The sequence below is a fragment of the Protopterus annectens genome, chromosome 9.part0 (genome assembly GCF_019279795.1).
Source record: "Protopterus annectens isolate FY-2018-M chromosome 9.part0, PAN1.0, whole genome shotgun sequence".
NCBI classification, from domain to species: Eukaryota; Metazoa; Chordata; order Ceratodontiformes; family Protopteridae; genus Protopterus; species Protopterus annectens.
The window spans coordinates 819,479,733-819,499,907 of NC_056743.1; the positions used below are offsets into that span (position 1 = coordinate 819,479,733).

General features: G+C 41.8%; 1 protein-coding gene across 1 annotated transcript in view; it reads right to left on the minus strand.

Annotated features, from left to right (window-relative positions):
- The window catches only part of LOC122811561 (sentrin-specific protease 1-like), a gene marked incomplete in the record, with an annotated part of 1,729,916 nt that overhangs the window by 258,183 nt on the left and 1,451,558 nt on the right, over positions 1–20,175 (minus strand). Inside the window, 1 exon segment of the mRNA XM_044083479.1 lies at positions 9,021–9,105. Within this exon segment, the coding sequence (XP_043939414.1) occupies positions 9,021–9,105 (85 nt within the window).

Consider the following 20,175-nt stretch of genomic DNA (forward strand, 5'->3'; position numbering starts at 1 on the left):
AACGTCGAGGCTTTGGCTCGGAGAGCCACTCTGCTCAGACACGGTTGGAGCCGAGCAAGTCACAGAAACTGGCGGAGTCAGAGAGATAAACACTACTAGCTCTGACACCTAGACTCTTGGGGCCTTCAGACCAGAGGACTATGAAGCAGGAGGTCAGATTGGAGAAGGAGCAACAGGCCTGAGAGAAAGTTGACTCAGAGACCCAGTGGGGGGTGGAACTGGTAACATCCCCATCTGGATCCATGTCTGAAGGAATTGCCTCATAAGTCTATTCACCTCAGATCCAGAAACGCTACGGGAAGACCTGACAGATGATGTGGGAAGTAGTCTAGAGGATCTTTTAGGAGATCTGTACTGCAAGGGAGACCCTAAGGCAGCAGGAGTCGGTCTCAAGGAAGGAAGAGGAGATCAGGTCCAAGGAGATAAGTTGGCAGATTTACGTGAATCCGAGTATGTTGGACCAATGTTCTAGGTGCTTTTTTGGAAGGCTCACTTAATGCGGAGGCAAACTTGTCCAGGGAGCATTTCCTGTGTTCCCGGACATCCTTATGTTTTTTGGCGGGGGTTTGAGCCCCTGAAGTAGAAGAGCTCACAGCTGGGGCAGAGAAAGGAATCAGGTCCTTTAAAATAAGTTTGTTTCAACAGTCAGCCAACTCACATGGGTGAAACCCCTCGCAGATGGAACTGGAAGTTTCCAGATTGAGAAGTGCCAAGGCAATATACATACTCCCAGTGGGCATCAGATAAAGGAATCTTGTGCCCACAGGAAGTGCACTTTTTAAACCCTAAGTGTTTATCAGACATCTTAAAATCAGAGAAAGACAGGGAAAGGAAGAGTCCCGCAAGAATGGATCAAAGAACATCCCTCCCCCCAAAAAAATATATAACCAGAAGATGGGGGGAAAGACAGGTAATAGGAGAGAAAAAAACGACTTCTCTGAAGTTGTATGAGAAACTCTCAGCACAGCTTGAGCGAACGGATCGCGATGCTTCCTGTCACAGCAGCACAAGAGACCTGACGTAATCTGGGGGAATGAGGCATTATGGGTAGGGGAAGAGCTCGAGCTTTGGAGCCTAAAGCTTTGGAAGGTAGCCTAGTTGGATCAGAGACCCCACAAGTTGAGAAACAAATGAAAATGACAACTTCTTTTTCTTTCGGCTGTTCCAGTTAGGGGTCGCCACAGTGGATCATCTGTTTCCATTTCTTCCTGTCCTCTGCATCTTTCTCTATCACACCAACCACCTGCATGTATTCTCTCACCACATCCATAAACCTTAACTTAGGCCTTGCTCTTTTCCTCTTACCTGGCAGCTTCATCCTTAGCATCCTTTTCCCAATATACCGAGCATCCCTCCTCAGCACATGTCCAAACCAACATTATCTCGCCTCTCTGGCCTTGTCTCCAAACCGTCCAACCTGGGCTGACCCTCTAATATACTTATTCCTAATCTTGTCCACCCTTGTCACACCCAGTGCAAATCTTAACATCTTTAACTCTGCCACATCCAGCTCTAACTCCAGCCTTTTTGTCAATGCCACTATCTCCAACCCATATAACATAGCTTGTCTCACTACCCTCTTACAGACCTTCCCTTTCACTCTTACTGGTACTTCTCTGTCACAAATCACTCCTGACACACTTCTACACCCACTCCATCCTGCCTGTACTCTCTTCTTCAGTTCTCTTCCACACTCGCCATTACTCTGAACTGTTGATCCCAAGTATTTAAACTCATCCACCTTCACCAACTCTACTCCCTGCATCCTCACCATTCCTCTAGCCTCCCTCTCATTCACACACATATATTCTGTCTTAGTCCTGCTGACCTTTATTCCTCTCCTCTCTAGAGCATAATATCTCCACCTCTCCAGGGTCTCCTCAACCTGCTCCCTTACTCTCACTACAGATCACAATGTCATCTGCAAACAACACAGTCCACGGGGACTCCTGTCTGATTTCGACTGTCAACCTGTCCATCACCATTGCAAATAAGAAAGGGCTCAGAGCTGATCCTTGATATAATCCCACCTCAACCTTAAACGCATTTGTCACTCCCATCGCAGACCTCACTGCTGCCACACTACCCTCGTACATATCCTGTACCACTCTTACATACTTCTCTGCCACTCCAGACTTCCTCATACAATACCACAACTCCTCTCTTGGCACCCTGTCATATGCTTTCTGTAGGTCCACAAAGATGCAATGCAACTCTTTCTGACCTTCTCTGTACTTCTCCATCAACACTCTCCTAACAAACATCGCATCTGTAGTGCTCTTTCCTGGCATGAAACCATACTGCTGATCACTAATCATCACCTCCCTTCTTAACCTAGCTTCCATTACTCTCTCCCATAACGTCATGCTGTGACTGATCAGTTTTATCCCTCTGTAGTTACTACAGTTCTGCACATCACCCTTATTCTTAAAAATTGGTACCAAAACACGTTCTCCACTCCTCAAGCATCCTCTCACTTTCCAAAATTTCATTAAACACTCTTGTTAAAAACTTCACTGCCATTTCTCCTAAACATCTCCATGCTTCCACAGGTATGTCATCTGAACCAACAGCTTTTCCATTCTTCATCCTCTTCATAGCTATCCTTACTTCCTCCTTGCTAATCCATTGCACTTACTGATTCACTATCCCCACATCATTCAACCTTCTCTCTCTCATTATCTTCATTCATCAGCCCCTCAAAGTATTCTCTCCATCTGCTCAACAAACTCTCCTCACCTGTGAGTACGTTTCCCTCATTATCATTTATCACCCTTACCTGCTGCACATCTTTCCTAGCTCGGTTTCTCTGTCTAGCCAATTGGTACAGGTCTTTTTCTCCCGCCTTAGTGTCCAACCTTTCATGTAACACTTCATACGCCTTATCCTTCGCCACCTATTTTCATTTTTTTTTTTTCATTTTTCAACAAATGAAAATGCCAACATCAGATAAATTCATTGATACGGTGTGAAGACAGACTTTTGAAGGTTCAATTTGAAACCCAGAGGGGAAACGAGATACTGACCTTGTTTAAAGACTCCAAGCACCTGGATACAGCAGCTGCACAAATCAGCAAGTCATCCAAATAAGGAAAAATTTGGATGCCTAGGATTCTGCAATAAGCAACAACTAGAGCCAGACACTTTGTATACACTCAAGGTGCAGTAGTTAGGCCACAGGGTAATGCAGAAAACTGATAATAAAAGCCAGATATAGAAAATCTCAAACATTTCCTGAATTGGAAGGAACAGGAATATAAAGCATCCTTGAGATGTCATCATGAAACAGTGATCTAAAAGCAATGCTCAGACCAGCTGTAAGATGACCATTCTGAATTTTGGAACTTTTATAGAGTTGTTTAAAAAGGACAAATCTAAGATGGGTCTTCAGGGTTGCTCCTTTCTTGGTACCAAAAAGATTCTGGAGTAAAATCCTTATTAAAGGCACTGGTTCTGTGGCCCATGCATCTACCAAGTGATGGAACACTAGGGGGAAACCTATTCCTGGTCTGGTAAATTTCCCTGAAAGGGGAGGATTTTTTATCCACTACCAAGTGTAACCACTAAGACTTGCCAGAACCCATTTGTCTGAGACCACCTGTTGCCAAGATGCAGGGTTGAAAGAAAAAGAAAGAAGGACAGAGTGTGTGTATGTGTGTGTGTGTGTGTGTGGGGGGGGGTTAGATAGATGAGCTCTACTGACTCTGCATGGTTAATTCTTTGCAGGAATAGGGGTTCCCTTCTGAAAGAGAATCAAACAGTTATCCTGCCATTTCTTTTTGGATCCCTCACTTTAGTTTGACTTGAATTTTTGCTTGTTTTGCTTCTTGAAGAAAGATGCCTTGTTTGGGGAGATTTTTTTAAATAAAAAACATCTTTATTCAATTATCACTTATGACATAGACAATCACACATTTATATAAATGAAAACAAACCATATTAACATATTTTCAATTGCAAACCTTATACAGTACACATGATCTTCTATGCAGTCACTGCCAATCAAATATTACATAGCTAATTCAATTCCTGCCTTCCCTTAAACATTCATTTTTCCTCCAAACATTATTCTGCATGTATTATTCCCACAATTTCCATTTTTTTTCTAATCTGTTTCTATCGTTTTCTAAATATCCCACTTCCTGTTCTTTTATCTCTGTTACTATACTCACTACTTCTAATACAATTGTTTTATACTTTGACTTCCATTTTCTAGTAATTGTTTTGTGGCAATGGCCAGAATTAAAATCAGCAAGGCCTAACTATGCTTAGGCAATTCAGATCCTCTATCACAGCTCAAAAAATAATTTCCTTAGTTACACCAGTTTACTCACCTAGTGTTTCTGACAGAGTGGTATGCAGGGAATTTTTAAAGTCTGCCAGCTCATTAAACTCCCAAAAATATGTTTCCAATTACCTCTTTCTCCCCATCATACTTTCAGCATTTGCAATCTACCTGAGGAAAATTTTTTGGAGTCTGCTTGGGGTATATCTATGTAAACACTTCCAAGCAAAAATTTTAAATCTTCTAGACTGTGTTGCATATTTGGAAGCCATACAGATATCCTGCCATTGTTTCTCTGTGAATTGGTTATCCAATCTCTTCCCAAGCCTTTCTAACCTCCTCCAATTGATTCTTATAGTTATCATGCAATATTTTATATGCCTTACTCTATCTCTAACAGCAGCTTCTATTCTAGATTCAACTAAAAACTCTACCAGTACTGGTCTTTTATTTAGGATCCACCTATTCATTTTTCTTTGCATATACTCCAATATTTTGACAGGGAAGTCAGTCTCAAGTCTGCAGTCCAAATGTATTCCTGGCCTCTTCCCATTCTATTATTTTTCCATTTCTAATTATGTGCTCCCAATTCCTTGGTTACTTTGCCAGTTTTCTCCAGTAAATTCCAGCCTGCTCTTGCCTATTCTCTGTACCCTTAATTGCAGTCATCCCTATTGACAGACTCTTTTTTTTCTCCATTCCCATGTTGGCTAGTTCTTATACTTTCTGCTACTTTATGAATATAATATCCTGTCTGGTTGTTGCTATTCTCCTTAAGGATCTGCATTCAAAATCCCAGTCTCTCCTTATTTCTTGAGCTCCTCCTCTGTTTCATCATGATCCCTTTCCACTTTAAATTATTGCTTTCTGCTTGGACTATGTATAGGAGCCTTAACTGTGTAGCTCTGAATTTCCTCTTCAAGTCAAGTCATCCCAAACCGCCTTGTTCTATTGGAAGGAGTAACTTATCTCACTTGACTCTTGCCGTATTCCCCTCCCAGATAAAATCCTTTACTAACTGATATCCACAACTTATCTTTTGGTCAATAAAAAATGCCTGATTTGTGTATAAAACTAAAGGGACTAAAAACATTTTCATTGCTTGTACCTTGACATTCATATTCAGAAAATACAGCTTCCAGTTTCTCAGTTTTTATATTATCTTTAGTCTCTTCCCACATATCCTTAGCTGCCATAACATAATCCTTTTTAACCCACACTCCCAAGTACTTCATTTTATCATATAACTATGGGTGTTGCTGAACCAATGTGTGTGTGGTTACGTAGTTTACAGCTATTGCCTTTGTTTAGCTTCATTCATTTTATATCCTGAAAAGACATGAAACAGTATCAGAATGTTCCACAACACAAATGTCCTTTTCTGGTTTTATAAGGTACAACATATTATCTACAAATGAAGCCAACCTTTCTTCACTGTCATACCAATTATGTGCTTGAATTTCTGACTCCCTTATTTTCTTTGTCAATGGTTCTACATATAACACAAACGGAGAGGATGAGGACAACCCTGCCTGGTTCCTCACATATCCTCCTAACTAACCTTATTAATGTGTCAAGGAATGCAAATGCTTCCATTGCCCTATTCAAAATCCCAGTTTACTCTGTTGAATGCTCTCTCTGCATCAAGACCCACCAACAATTGTATTTTCTTACATTCTGCTTCCATCTGGATCATCACTGCTCTATTAATGTTGTCAAATGTCTGCCTACCCTTCACAAAACCACACTGATCCATATCTATCAATTTTGGCAACAAACTTTCTAATCATGATGTAGGATTGGATGGGTCTTTACCATCTTTAGGAATTACAGCCACCATAGCTTCCATCCAGTATGTCGGTGGTTCTCCTTTTAAAATACTATTAAACAAAGCTTTCAAGATATTTATCACTTTCTTTCTCCTAGCTTCAAAACTTCCACAGGAATACCAGCTATTCCTGTAGAGTTTCCTGTAAATTGGTTATACATCACTATTTTTATCTCAGCTCCTCCTATCCTATTAGTAACGAAGCTTCATTTATCACTAAACCCTGGCATATTTAATTCTAACACAAGTATTTCCAAATGTACTTTTTCTTGATTTCCACATTTCTCTGCTTCATACAGATTTTCATAAAATGTCTGAAATAGTTCTAATAATGGTACAGGATCTGTTTTTTCCTTGTTATAGGCTCCATAAGTTTGTGAATAGCCCTTTCTACTTTGTTGCCTGAGCTGTTGTGCTAAAAGCTTTTGTGCTCTGGAGCTATCAAACAGCTGCTTAACAGCAACCTTTCTAAACTCATGCATATTATCCAGGCAGTCCCTTATTTTCTCTTTAGCTCTCTGCAATTGCGCTTCCCTGGTCTGTGAGATTTTCCTTGCTCTGCAATACTTTAACCTTTATCAGCCCCTCTAAATAATTAGAAACATCTTAACCAGATGTATTTTTCTTTTATTTCTACCCTACTTTCAACCTCCACTTTTATTTTATCCCACTCCCTAGCTATATTTTCTGAAAAAAATTATATCTTCCCTAATAGCTCCCAAATAATTTCCACTTCTCATTCTTTAAATTCCTCTCTGTTTAACAGATAGTGGAAGCATCAATATCTCATTTTTACTTAATTTTTTGCATTTTTATTTTAGTTATTGTTGGTGTGCGATGTGAAATGATTATTGTATGCGTATCAAAACTTTCAACTAAATGCACATTCTCCTAGAAAATATAATTTCGGTCTAGCCTAGCCCAGTTTTTGTACCTTGGGGAATAATATGTCAATTCTCTCCAAGCTCCTACTACTGAATTCACATTTTCCATACCAAATGTTTTCATAATTTTCTTAAAAAATGTCTCTTTTGCTATATTTTTCCCTCTAGGCTTGGTTGGTAAGAACCTCCCTCTATCATCTCACTGTCTAAGAATCTGTGTTTACAGAGGGACCAAACATTAATTTAGAACATAAAGTAGTATTCAAAGTTTCGACTTTTAAATTAGAGAAGTTCTGATTACAAAACCAAGCATACCGTTTCAATACAACAGAAGCAGCATTTCAAAACTATCTGCACATTCAAGCACACCTCTCAAAGCATGTTTCGAAACTTGAGTCAGATTAGAAACAATTTCATTCAAAAAGACTTTTGCTCTGCTGGTAATTATCCAAACTGTACTTACATTGTAAAATACATTTTCATATATAGCCTTAATAATTTTACTAGAAAGATGCATCCTTTTGCTCGGAAGATCCAAACATTTTCCTTCTTTATTAGTGGCAATGTATTAAATGAAGCCATGGACTTTATTCAAGCAGGCAGTAATAGAGACCACAGGTGAGTCAGCAATCAAATCAGAAGAGAGAACTGTCATAACATAGGAGGACCCTATATTTCCTCTGAGCCTTTTTTGGATTGCTGGAATAGATACTGGTGTCCTACAGGTAGCTTTATAAATACCTTCCAAGGTCAGTAAGGGGGGTGATAGCCACAGGACTAGACATCTCATCCTCTGTAAGGTCACATGCCTCCCTAGCTCTGTGGCAGTTCCTGACTGCTCCCAAACAAAAACATCATAACATCTAGCAATCTGAGAAAAATTGAACACTTGTTTGGACTTGAGCTTGGGTTTGCCTTCCAAAGCATCAAAGAGACTAGACTCAATGTCAGCTAGGAAATTACCATTGTCCTCATCAGATTCTTCATCATTCTCTGACACAAAAAGGTCTCTAGCCAAATTAGCACTAGAGCCATATGTGGGTACATAGCCACCAGAATTAGCTGTCTGCAGAACATTCTTAGCTAAGGAAATCACATCAGTCTTATAAACAGTTACAATCTGATTATCAGCTGTATGATGAAGTTTATGTTTCTATTTCTTGTGAACTTCACTGCTAGACAAAATATCTCAGGACAGATTATGTCTGGCAAGGCATCTCTTACCTCAGACTACTTCTGCACCTGAAGGGTATGGTTCTGCCACACCTGCACCAGATACTGGAACAGCCCCAATGAATGTGTTCAAACCCTACTCCATACTGGCCAGCAGAGCTACATTAGACGGAGATAGGGCAAAAGGTTAAGTGTCTGTGGGCCCAGCAATGGCCTTGACAGAATCACTAAATGGAAGCAGAGGCATATTTTTACTGCATTTCTTTTTAGGTGCAACCAGATTTGACTGTTGGTTACCAGAGTTAGGATTCTCCAAGTCAGGGGAGAGAACACCATCCAGAATGATAAACTGACAGTACTAGATAATGTTTAATAGCAAATTAAAGTATATTTTCTTGTCAGAGTAAAGTCTCCACAGTACATTCAAATAACTTCATTCACAGTAAAAAAAATAATAATAAAAAAACAAGCGAGCTGGTGTTAAAAACACACAGAGCAGAGTCATGCATACAAGTAAAGGTATAAATGCTCAATTTCAAGTTCTGCAATATTTTGCTATCAAAAGATGAAATTAACACAGAGTAGCAACAATAAAGACAGAAGTGATTAATTTGTGGTTGTTACTACTCAAGAAAGCCCATAGTGTCTAAGATCACACATGTACACCTCATTGCTGAGAGAAATACTTAAAAAATATTTCCCAGAAACAGTAAAAACAAGCATTTGTCAAAGATAGATGTCAAACAAACATTGCTACAAGCAGAAATGTAAACACTGACAGATATAAAATAATACTGTTTCAACAAAGAAAATGAACGTAAAAAGAATAAAGAGAGAAGAGGAAACAAACCTGACTATTTTTGCTGCTCAACTTCCAACCATTTGATTCAAATGGTTTTCCTTTCTTATCCTGGCATTCTTGCTTTAAGTACTGCCTGCAGAGAACATGTAAAATACATAAAATGGTAAACAGTCAACTCTTAATTTATTGGCACTAATTTAGAAAACATTTTAAAAGCACAACCACAATCACAGAGATGATGCATGGAGGAACAATTCACAAAACATGCATTTTTCTTACACTGACAACAGTACACACTGCAGCATTTTAAAGATCATAATCTGATCAGTCTCACGCAGTGCAAAGGAAGAAATAAGAATGGTATTACAAACTTTCAAAAGATAATTTTTGTCGAGCTCAGCATGTAATCAAGGCAAAAGAATATGTAGCCACATATCAGGTTTCATCATGATTTTCAAAATGGAGCAGCATTTTTGGCACTGATGCTACCTCTTCTAGCTCTACCACAACCAACAAAGGGTCAAAAAATGAGTACTACTGAATGCCTTTATTTTATAGCTTAAAAAAATTGCAACTAGCTTTTGTTTCAACAAACTACAATCAAGTCACTGTTTCATTTCTTAGGAAACCTAACACGCCTATTGATAATGCAAGGGTGCCTTCAACTTTCTGTCATTACTTGTTTACTGTTTTTTCACAAGATTAGCCAAATTAGGCCTACTGCCTTCTGTCAAAGGGAGACTCAATATACTATTTATAATGGTCTAACAAAGTAAAACAGTGAAAATCACCTCATAGTTCTTTAAGTAAGATGCCACAGGATCAGTAACATCCACCTAAAATACAACCAATGCAGGCAGATTAGACAATGTCTCACCTGAAGGATGGCACCCTAGAGACTGCAGCACCCATCTCATTCTACATTGTGGTGTCAGTACGGAACCAAAATCCTTACCCCTATTATATAAAAATACCACTTGTACAATCAGGGATTTATTAAAAAGTATCAGGTTCAACATTTTCCTGAAGTGATACTTATACAAATGCTTTTAATGCAAGAAGGGTGTTCTCCAGTAGCTCAACAGCAAACACAATAGCACCTATGCTGCAACCAAGAAATTAGTCATGATCATTTTGGAGTCTGACATTAACTTAATTCGGCACAGTGCTGAAAAAGGATGGTCAGGCAATAGATGTATTTTCTCTAGGACTGAAAACAGTGAATGCAAGGAGAGAACATTTTCTACTAGCCCCCCCCCCCCCAAAAAAAACTAATAATCACACACAGCGAATGTTGTTTTCAGACTTTTACATGCATCCGTATTTACAGAGTGAAGTTAAGAAACAGAGCCAGCATAATCACTGGGAAGGAGAAGACTGTAAGGGGGGGGGACTGCAATCCCCCAACAATCATTGACAGCAAAACCCTATGCTAATTATAGGTAGTAAAGACAAGTGCACAATTGTGACATTTACAGATTCAGACATTAACCTGAAAAGTATTTTTCTAAAACAGCACAACTGGCTACACTGGCACAGAACAGTGATACAAGATATAATTATACACAATACATTTTTCAAAAGTGTTTTTTTTTCAGGTACCTTTGTGTAGCAGTACCACAGCAAAAATACTAGCCTACCTGAAATCACATCCTGGCCATTAATCACTCAACACCCTTTTTATATGAAAGTTACGTACTCACCATAGCCATAGATCTGTGTTGTCTGTTCCTAAATTCCTCAACATATATATTTTTGGATCTGAGTTGGGTCAGACTTCGTCCATTTTCAAGCTTTGGATCCAGTGCTCAGGCTCCCTCTCCTTACTCATAATTTCCCGTATTAACTCAGTTACTTCAGATCTAGTTTGCCCATAAGAAGAAAATGGGCAAATATACAGTGTTTAAGACAGAAATAAGAAAACCGCTAAAAAACTTGGTCTTGATAAGAATCCTCCAGAAGCTATGGCTAAGTCAGTCAGAGGAGTCCAGGAGTCAGAAAGCCAAATTCCAAACTGTACATGGAAAGGGGAAGGAGGGTGAGAAGTTGAGGAAAGACAAACAGACAACACAGATATATCGTTATGGTCATTATGGAATTTATGAATCTGGTGTTGTCTTTTCCACCTCAATGTACAGGATGGAGTCCGCAACTACTGTAACACTTGGGTGGTCTTATGAAACGATATTCCAGAGCACAGCTGAACCAAAGGAGGCTCTTGATCTGGATTGCGTGTCCAATTTAAATTGGGGGAAAAGGTATGGAACATGGAACACAGCACTGCAAAGATGTCATCGATGGGTACTCTGGAAAAGAAGGCTTTTGAAGAAGCTACAAATCTAGTAGAATGGGCTTGTGGAGATTAAGGCAGTGATGAAGCCCTTTCTTTGCAAACAGAAGACGTACAATGAGACAACCAATGAGAGAGAGTAACTTTGGCTAATCACTTTCCCAAATTGGCAGGGGAGTAAGAAATAAATAACCTATCATTTTTTTCTGAAGGCCTTTGTGCTTTGTAAACAGAATCTTTAACTGTGAAATCCTAGTAAGTGTAATGTGTATTCACCTTTGTTTGAAAATATGTGGAAAAATACAGGGAGATTTATGGATTGGTTGACAGAAGATTCAGAAGCCACCTTTGGTATAAAAGGGTAAGTTCTCAAACAGTCTTCGTGAAACAGCATGTAAGAAGGTTTTGTATTGAAAGCTTGGAGCTAAGAAATCCTCCCTGTAGAAGTCAGAGCCACTAAAAGTTTTCCATGATAAAAATTTCAAATCAATTTGGCAGCAGGTTCAAATGGGGGGGGGTGGCTAATTGGGGCTTGCAGTAAGAGGGTAATGTCCTATGGGGAGGCTGGCTCTCTAAGCAGGGACCATAACAGAAAAGCTCTTCTAAGAAAGGCTTTGGATAGTCTTATTGATGTAATCAGCATGTGATTCTTGCAAATGTGAAGGGAAGATATGGCTGATAACTAAACTTTGACAGTGGAATAGCTGTCTCCATTCTAAAAAAGAAAAGCCAGAAACTCCAAGATTACTGGAACAGGAGCATGGACAATCTTTACCATTTGCTTCTGTAAATCTCATGTGTAGAAGGTTTCTGGGAAGATGTGAGAATAAGCACAACCAAAGATGAAAATCTGGACTGTCTATCCATCATTGGAATTGGAGAAACCATGTGGTCAACCTGAAGGACTGAATGCCTGGGCGAGGCGATTCAGATAGGTAATAGTAGATCTGGAGTCAAACCCAGCACCCAGGGAGAGTGTACTAGATGAAGGCAGATGAAGGGAAACCATAACTGTCAAGACCAGAAAGGGATATGAGGATAACTATGATCTTCACTAGTGCTTCCTGTAACAAATGTGGTGTCAAAGGAATGGACACGAAAGCATAAGAGAGCCCAGGGGCCAACTATGGGTCAAGGCATCCTTTGGCGATTCCCCCTCCTGTGGAATTAGAGCAAAGAACTTGGTGTTGTGGTGAGATGCAAAGAAATCACAGCACAGTTGGCCCCAATATCTTAATATCTGCTCTGTGACTACTAGACTGAGACAGCACTCGTGAGGAGGAAGGACAGACCAGTTCAACCTGTCTGTTAACACACTGAACTTCCCTGGGACATGCATTGCTATTAGAAAGTGGTTAGAAGATATCATCCACTGTCATACTCTCATGCTCTCTTGATATAATGGATAAGATCTGGTTCCTCTCTGCTTGTTGATGTCCCAGACTACTGTTATATTGTCTGTCTGGATAGACATCATATCCAAGGGGAGAGAGTCCTTAAAGGCCTTCAATGCTATGAGGATCACTATCATCTTGAAAGACATCGATGTGAAGACTGCCTCTGATTGCGACCATGCATCTTGGACCCCCACCCCAAGTGAGAAGCATCTGTATTCACCATGGCTTGGGGAGGGGGAAGGTTAAAAGGATGTCTTTGTGAAACTTGTGCTCACTCCAATCACCAACGGATGTGTGTTTTGTAAATTTTCATTAAAAACATTTGAAAAAACATGGGTTGGTGTCTTACTGACTATTTGATTGCAAGAGTCCATTGTACAACTCTCATCTAGTCCTTGGACAAGGGAACCAGGGTGATTGAAGCTGTCATGGACCTTAAAAGACAGAATTGTTCTTGCTGCTGGCTTCTGGCAAGACAAGATAGTTAACACTTGATGGTGAATGGACCTAATCCTTTCTTGGGGAAGTTTTGCAATTTGAAGCCTAGTGGCCAACTCAGCTCCTATAAATTCTAAAAACTGAATTGGACAAAGTTTGGACTTTGTTAAATTCACTGTAATGCTTAGGTCTGAACACAGGTGAAGGAAGGAGTCCCTGGATTTAATGAGTAGATCCTTGGTAGGGGAGATTACTAGTCAGTTGTCTAAATAAGGGAACACCTGGAACCTCTGCAGTCAGACTTGAGTTGCTACTACTGCCATACATTTGGTGAACACCTAGGCGGCTGTGGTGTGACCAAAGGGCAGTGCTCTGAACTGAAAATGTCTGGTTCCCAGCCGTAAGCAAAAGTACTTCCTGGATCACCAGTTCATATTAATGGGGTATAAGCATCTTGAAGATCTATCGAGCACATCCAGTCATTCTCTCTCAATAGGAGAAGGATAGATTGTACAATGACCTATCTGGAATTTCATTTTTCTTACAAAACTGTTCAACTAATTTAGGTCCAGAATTGAGCTTAGGTCCCCATTTTTCTTTGGCACTGAAAAAAACCAAGTAAATTCCAGATGTCTGACAGGACACTTGGATGACTCCATTATTTAGAGGCTTCTTTAGCTCTGTAGCAGCCACTTCCCTTTGAGATAGAACACTGGGAAATGTTTTTGGGGCAAAAGTGGAAATGGATGTAGCAGCCTGTGGTGGTTATCCTCTGCACCCATTTGTCTCGAGTGACGGAGGTCTATATTGTTGGATGCAGAGATAAGTGCCTTCCAACTGCCTTCAGAGTACAGCAGTCAGGCAACTGTTCAGGAGCGCTAAAAAGGCTTCTTAGAGAAATGACCTCTGAAGCCTTGACGTTTGGCCTAACTGTGCCCTTAAGGCAAAAAGAGAGTCCCCCCCTCTGTGGGGGGGGGGGGGGGTCTCCAATAGTATCAAGTGAAAAACTTTGGAATTTGCGGAACCAAGTTTTTTTTGCATCCTTTTAGAGTCCTGTAAAAGGTCCTTTCAGGAGTGGAAAATTGGATCCCTATGTCAGAATGGGATCTACCTTCCTTTTCTTCAGAGTGTGCCATTCATTTTAGGACCAACGATTGTCATCATAAGGGGGCATTCAATAAGGATGTCTTAAAATGTTCAGTGAAATTACAGAGCCTCATCCAAGTATGTCTCCTGATGGACACATACCTGTGCTGGCTGCTCTAAATGCACCCTCCGTGGTACTGGAGAGAAGGCACAGAAAAATTAGACAAGGACTAGAGGGCAGCTAGCTATGCATCAATAGGCTTTCTTTAATCTGCAGGCAAGGTCACTTGGAGAAGATTTGAAAGTCTCCTTGGTTAAATCTCTGAAAATGCAATGGGCTAAATAATTCAATGCCCTCACCAAGAAAGTAGATGGAGGAGTAGACTCGCTTCCCAAATCTGTACAATGCATGAGATTCCCTCTTTGGTGGATGGACAGAGAAACTTTCATCTGCTAGTTCCTTCTTGGTAGCTGGATCCTTGCTCCAATGCGGACGATCTTTAAGAGTGACGAGGAACGTATCTGGTGTACTAGGGATTGGTTTAGCTGTGTCTGGCTCCTCCTTTAGAGATGAGTTTTATTGTCTTTTTTCTTGGGCAGAACTTCCCAAGATGTAGTTGTCCCAGAACCAAAAGCCTCACTAAAAATGGAGTCTTTTGGAGAAAGCACCTGGAAGGACCATCCCCCTTTCTATTTATGCAGTCCAAGGATTTCTACAAATGAAACATCCTCAAGGTAGGATCTGGGGGAAAATTCTCAATCAGTTAGTTGTCAGTGGTGAAAGACTTCTGAAGGGAATCTAGGTGCCTCCTTTTGCATGTATGCTTTCTGTGCAACTCCTCAGCGGGATGTTCTGGGGAGGACTCATAAGTTGAGGTGGTCTCCTCCAAAGGAGTTAGTGCAAGATTTATAGTAACTGATTGTGCAAATGGGAAAAGAAGAATAGGGTCCAGATCCTGGGAGATCCTTTGGGCGAGGGACAGATCTGAACTCAAGGGGGTAGTCTTCTCTCTGGAGAGAGAGAGAGAGAGAAAGAGACAGTACTCTCTTGAAAGCTGAGCTTGATACTGGTCTGAGGAACTGAGCCCTAGGAGGAGGCTCAACTCAGGACACCACACGGCTGAAATCTGAGGCTGACATATGAGTGGAACTGTTCAACACTGAAGCTCCAAAAGGGAGGAATGCCTCTGAAGATCTAGATTCCTAACCTACCCTGTCAGAGTTGATACTGACCATTCAGCTCCGGGACTCAGATGGCTCCAAAGCTTCAGCGTCAACCTAATCAAACAACTTATCACAAAAGAACTGAGCCTAGCTTCCAATGCAGACTTGCTCTCTGTGGAAGTCTGATCTAAGGGCTCTGACCAGAAAGGTCAGATCAGAGAAGAAACAACTACTGAATGCGGAGAAGAAAAACATTATCTTGGCCACAGTAGAGGCCAGAACCAGGACAACTCCTAGGTAGATCAGGGTCCAAAAAAATTCCACATCTGCTTCGGTTAAGTCTCCTGGAAGATCTGACTGACCAGAAGGATGAAGCAGCAGAGGGAGGTCTAGAATGATGGAACAACTCTTCTTGTAGGATTGGTGAGCAGAGTGTAGGTGAAAAGCTCTGGTGAGAACATATGAAGAGTGCTGGATCTCATGATTATCAGACCTGAGGAAAGCATTGGCTCTGAAGGTTTAGAGACTATAGAGGCCAGATCAGAGAAAAGGGAATGGCCCAGAGACCTCTTCGAGGTTTTGGATTTCTCCTTAGGCTTTTCACTGGATTCCTTAGGAGGAGAAGAGGAGGATTTTGAAGAAGACAAAGGAGCATGGTCTTCCACAGTAGCTGGGAGAAGACCTTTCAAAATCAATTTGTTTCATCTTTCAACACTGGCTCACTGTCCAAAGGCTTAAACTGAGCAGGTGTCCAAATGTGAGGGCCCTAGACAATACACACATTTGTCAAGTAGTTTGGTAACTTGTGGGCACAGGTGTACACTTTTTAAAATTAGATGGCGTGTCCGACATCCTGGAAAAAAGTCAAAACAAGATAGAAGACATGCTATCTATAAAAGTATATAATGACTAACAGTAAAAATAACAACTTTAAAGCCCTATGTAGGTGTTAACTTTTTTTTATTATTGGAAAGGGAAGAGAGGACCAATGCCTAAGGTGGAGAAGAAGAAAGGAGCTTAGAAGAGGAGCGGAGGATAAAGGGAAACATCCTTGTTGAAAGATATTTAAAGATAAAGATTTAATGAAAAAATACTTAAAATATTTTAGAAGAAAATTTTCTTTCACTACTTAGCGCACACAGATACATCCTATGCTTGTGGCAGCAAACAAGATCTGAGATAATTGGGTCAATATGGGGAATTATGGATGAGAAGAGGAGCCTCAGCACCAGATCTAAAACTTGAAAGCGTCCGAAGTCGATGCGACTCAGATCCGACGACCCATACTTTGAGGAATGAACAGATATACCAGACTACCGACATGTTGTCTGTTTGAACTGCCACTGTCCCTAGAGGAAGGGCATCCTGGAATGCTTGCAACGCTAACAGCAATCCTCTCATCTCTAGAACACTGATGTGCAAGCTGGCCTCCAGTTGGGACCACGTGCCTTGGACTGTCCTTCCCAGATAATGCCCCCCATATCTGGGAAACGTCCATGGTCACTATGGCTTGGGGAAGAATGAAAGGACGTGGAAAGAGAATTTGACTGGAGTGGAACCACCATATAAGATCCTGTTTGCAGCAACTGGTAATTACAATCAGGTAAGACATGGGGTGGAGTATCGGACACCACTGGGAAGCAAGCAACCATTGCAAGATTTACATATATTTTGCTAAGGGGACAATAGTGATTGATGCTGCCATCGAGCCTAATGCTTTCAGGACTAGTCTTGCTGGGACTCGTTTCGTAGCATTTGTCTTACATGGGATCTGATAAGTTGTAGTCTTTCTGGAGGAAGTGAAGCAACTCCTGTAACAGTGTCTAAACTTCCTCCGATGAATTCTTACTGCTGCGAAGGTTGTAAGCTTGACTTTTCGAAATATTATTCTTATGCCTAGAGATGCACAGAGGTAAAGAGTGTAACCTCTTGCCTGTTCTGATACCTGGTGGTAGCAGTAAGGAGCCGGTCATTGAGGTATGGAAAAACTCGAAAACCTTGCAGTCAGAGATGAGCTGCTACCACTGCCATGCACTTGGTGAACATCCTGGATGCTGTGGTGAGTCCAAATGGCAGTGCTCTGAATTGGAAATGACTGGCTCCCAGCTGAAAGTGCAGAAACCTCCTGGAGCGTTTGTCCATTTTTATATGGTAATATGCATCCTGGAGGTCTACAGAGCACATCCAATCACCTTTTTCCAAGAATGGAAGTTATGGACTGTACTGAGACCATCCGGAATTTGGTTCGTTGTACTGCCTTGCTGAACTGACAGAGATCCAAGATGGGTCTTCCAGTCCCCTGTTTTCTGGGTACTAAAAAGAACCTTGAGTAAAATCTGGATCCTGTTTGGTGTGGTGGGACTTTCTGGATGACTTTTGTCTAGCAGTTTTTGAATTTCTAGGACTGCTGCTTTCCACTGACTGGGTGAAATGTCTGGGAGTTTTTTCTGGGTTATTGGGGGTAAAGATAGCGGAATTTTGTAACCACTGGATATTATTCCCTACACCCATTTGTCCGTAGCGAATATTTGCCAGGCAGATTGGTGCAGAGAAAGTCGACCCCCGACTGCCTCCAGAGGAGGGCAATTGGGACTCCATTCAGGGGTACTGATAGGAAGTACCAGAGAAAAATTCTCTGGACCCCTGGTTTTGCAGTCCATTTCTGCCTCTGGGGCGGCGTCTGGTATTACCCCCCCCCCCATCCTGGGAAAAGTCTTTGCTGTGCGAATCCTGCAAAAGCCCACTGAAATTTTTAAACCATAGTCTCCCACTTCTCTAGTTCCTAGAGTAAGGCCTCTGAGGAATAGAGAAACGTACACCTATGACAGAAAGGGTCTTGCCATCTTTTCACATCTGGCTAAAGTGCCTTTTACCTTGGGACCAAAAAGGGTAGATCCGTCAAACGGAGCACTGACGAATGACACTTTAAATAGCTCTGCAAAGTCACACAAGCACATCCAGGACTGTCTTCTAATGGCTATGCATGAACACGCTGCTCTAGTCCTCTCTTTAGCTTTGTGAGCAATCAGCCTCATAGATGTTAGAAATCGCATCAAGGATTGCCAGTTGAGATGAAACTTTGTCCAGAACCCTTTCAGCCACTGCTCCTGAGAGGATATCTGAGAGCTCCTTGATCAGATCCCTCTGTAATCTTGTAAAGTGCGCCATATAATTCAAGGACCTGACAGTGAAGGTCGCTGAAGCATAAACACACTTCCCAAATTTATCCAAAGTCCTAGACTCCTTGTTAGGTGGATGGATAGTCAGACTTTCCTCAGCAAGTTCCTTCTTCATGGCTGCTGCTATCACGATGATGTCAATGGGTATACCTTTGGACCAGTGTGGATTGTCCTTAGGGGCTGATAGGATATGATTAGGCCTCTTGGGGATCAGTTAGATGGAGTTGGGCATCCTTCATGCCCACTGCCTCACTTAAAGAATCACAGGCCTAAAGCAGATGCCCTACGCTGACCGGCTTAAAAAATTCCAGCTATACTCTGTCGCATATCGTCTACTCAGAGGCAATCTCTACTTAACATATAAGGCCATGTCAAACCCAGAGCTGTTGGACATGCTACACTTAAAGAAATCCCAAATCCCTCAAAGCCACGCGCTCCAGGGATCTAAACTTTGTCATCACAATAAACAAAACATGCTAGAGGGATAGGTTCCTGACCCAGAGACTCCCCAGACTCTGGAATAGATTGCCCATACATGTCAAGCAGAGTGCCTCTTTCGCCCTCTTCAAAAGGAACCTTGATGATTGGATGGGAGAAAGGAAATTCACCCCGGGGATCACGTCAGTCACCCTACCAGACAGGGGTCCAGGGAAGAAATAGACAAGGAATTGTTATGGCTAGGCTTGTATAAGCCCTAGGGCTGATATAGCCTAGTACCAACCTATGAACCTGAGTAATCAATTTAATAAGATCGTCAGTGGGCAGAGAGATCCAAGAAGTAGAGGGCTAGGCACGAAAAGCCTCCAGATATACCAACTCCTGCAAGGGAGGTTGGAAGATCAGCCACCCCTCTGTTTCAGGATTTCAAGGATGTCCCCAAAGGAAACATCATCGGGGGTGACCTGGGGGAACCGTCTTCCATCAAAATAGTTATCTTCAGTGAAAGACTCCTCTGTGGAGTCTAAGTGCTTCCTCTTGCACTTCTTTGCAGGTACTTCCTCAGGGAATGATCCGGGGAAGTATCCGAAGAGGAAACCACCAGAGTGGGTCTATCCTGGGACTTTTATGCCCTCTCTCCTGCAAAAGAGAGGGGTGGTAGCTCAGGTCAAGGAGATGAGGAAACTTGTCCTATCAGAGATGGCCAAGACTGCGAGTTGCCAATGGACAAAACCCTCTCCATGATCCGGAAGGCCACCCCCACAAAGAGGGATGGGATCCTAGAACCGAAATAGACTCCTTCAGAACCAGAGTCACACACCGCACAAAGAAGGTCACCCCCTAAACTGAAGCCTGGGTCGATACTACAAAGGCCGAAGCACTGAGGGACATGAATGGCTCCGAAGACAAGTAACCCAAGTCCATGAACCTTGGACCTGACCAGAGAAACTCGACCCTGGGAGACCTCCGGTACTGAAGGACCAGAGGAACACAAGGTGACTCGCGGTGCCAGAGACGGAGTTGCTACCAGAACAGAGGCAGTTGGTGTCAACAGTGTTGGAACCAAGGGCTCCAAAGTCTCGAATGGTGTTGGAGGACGAATTGGCAGTGTCTAGCAGAAGAGGTTCCAAGGCCGGGTTGGCTAGGAACAGAGGACAATCCCCTCGCCGCTAGGAGCTGATCCACCAGTCTCATGATGTCAGCCTCGGAGA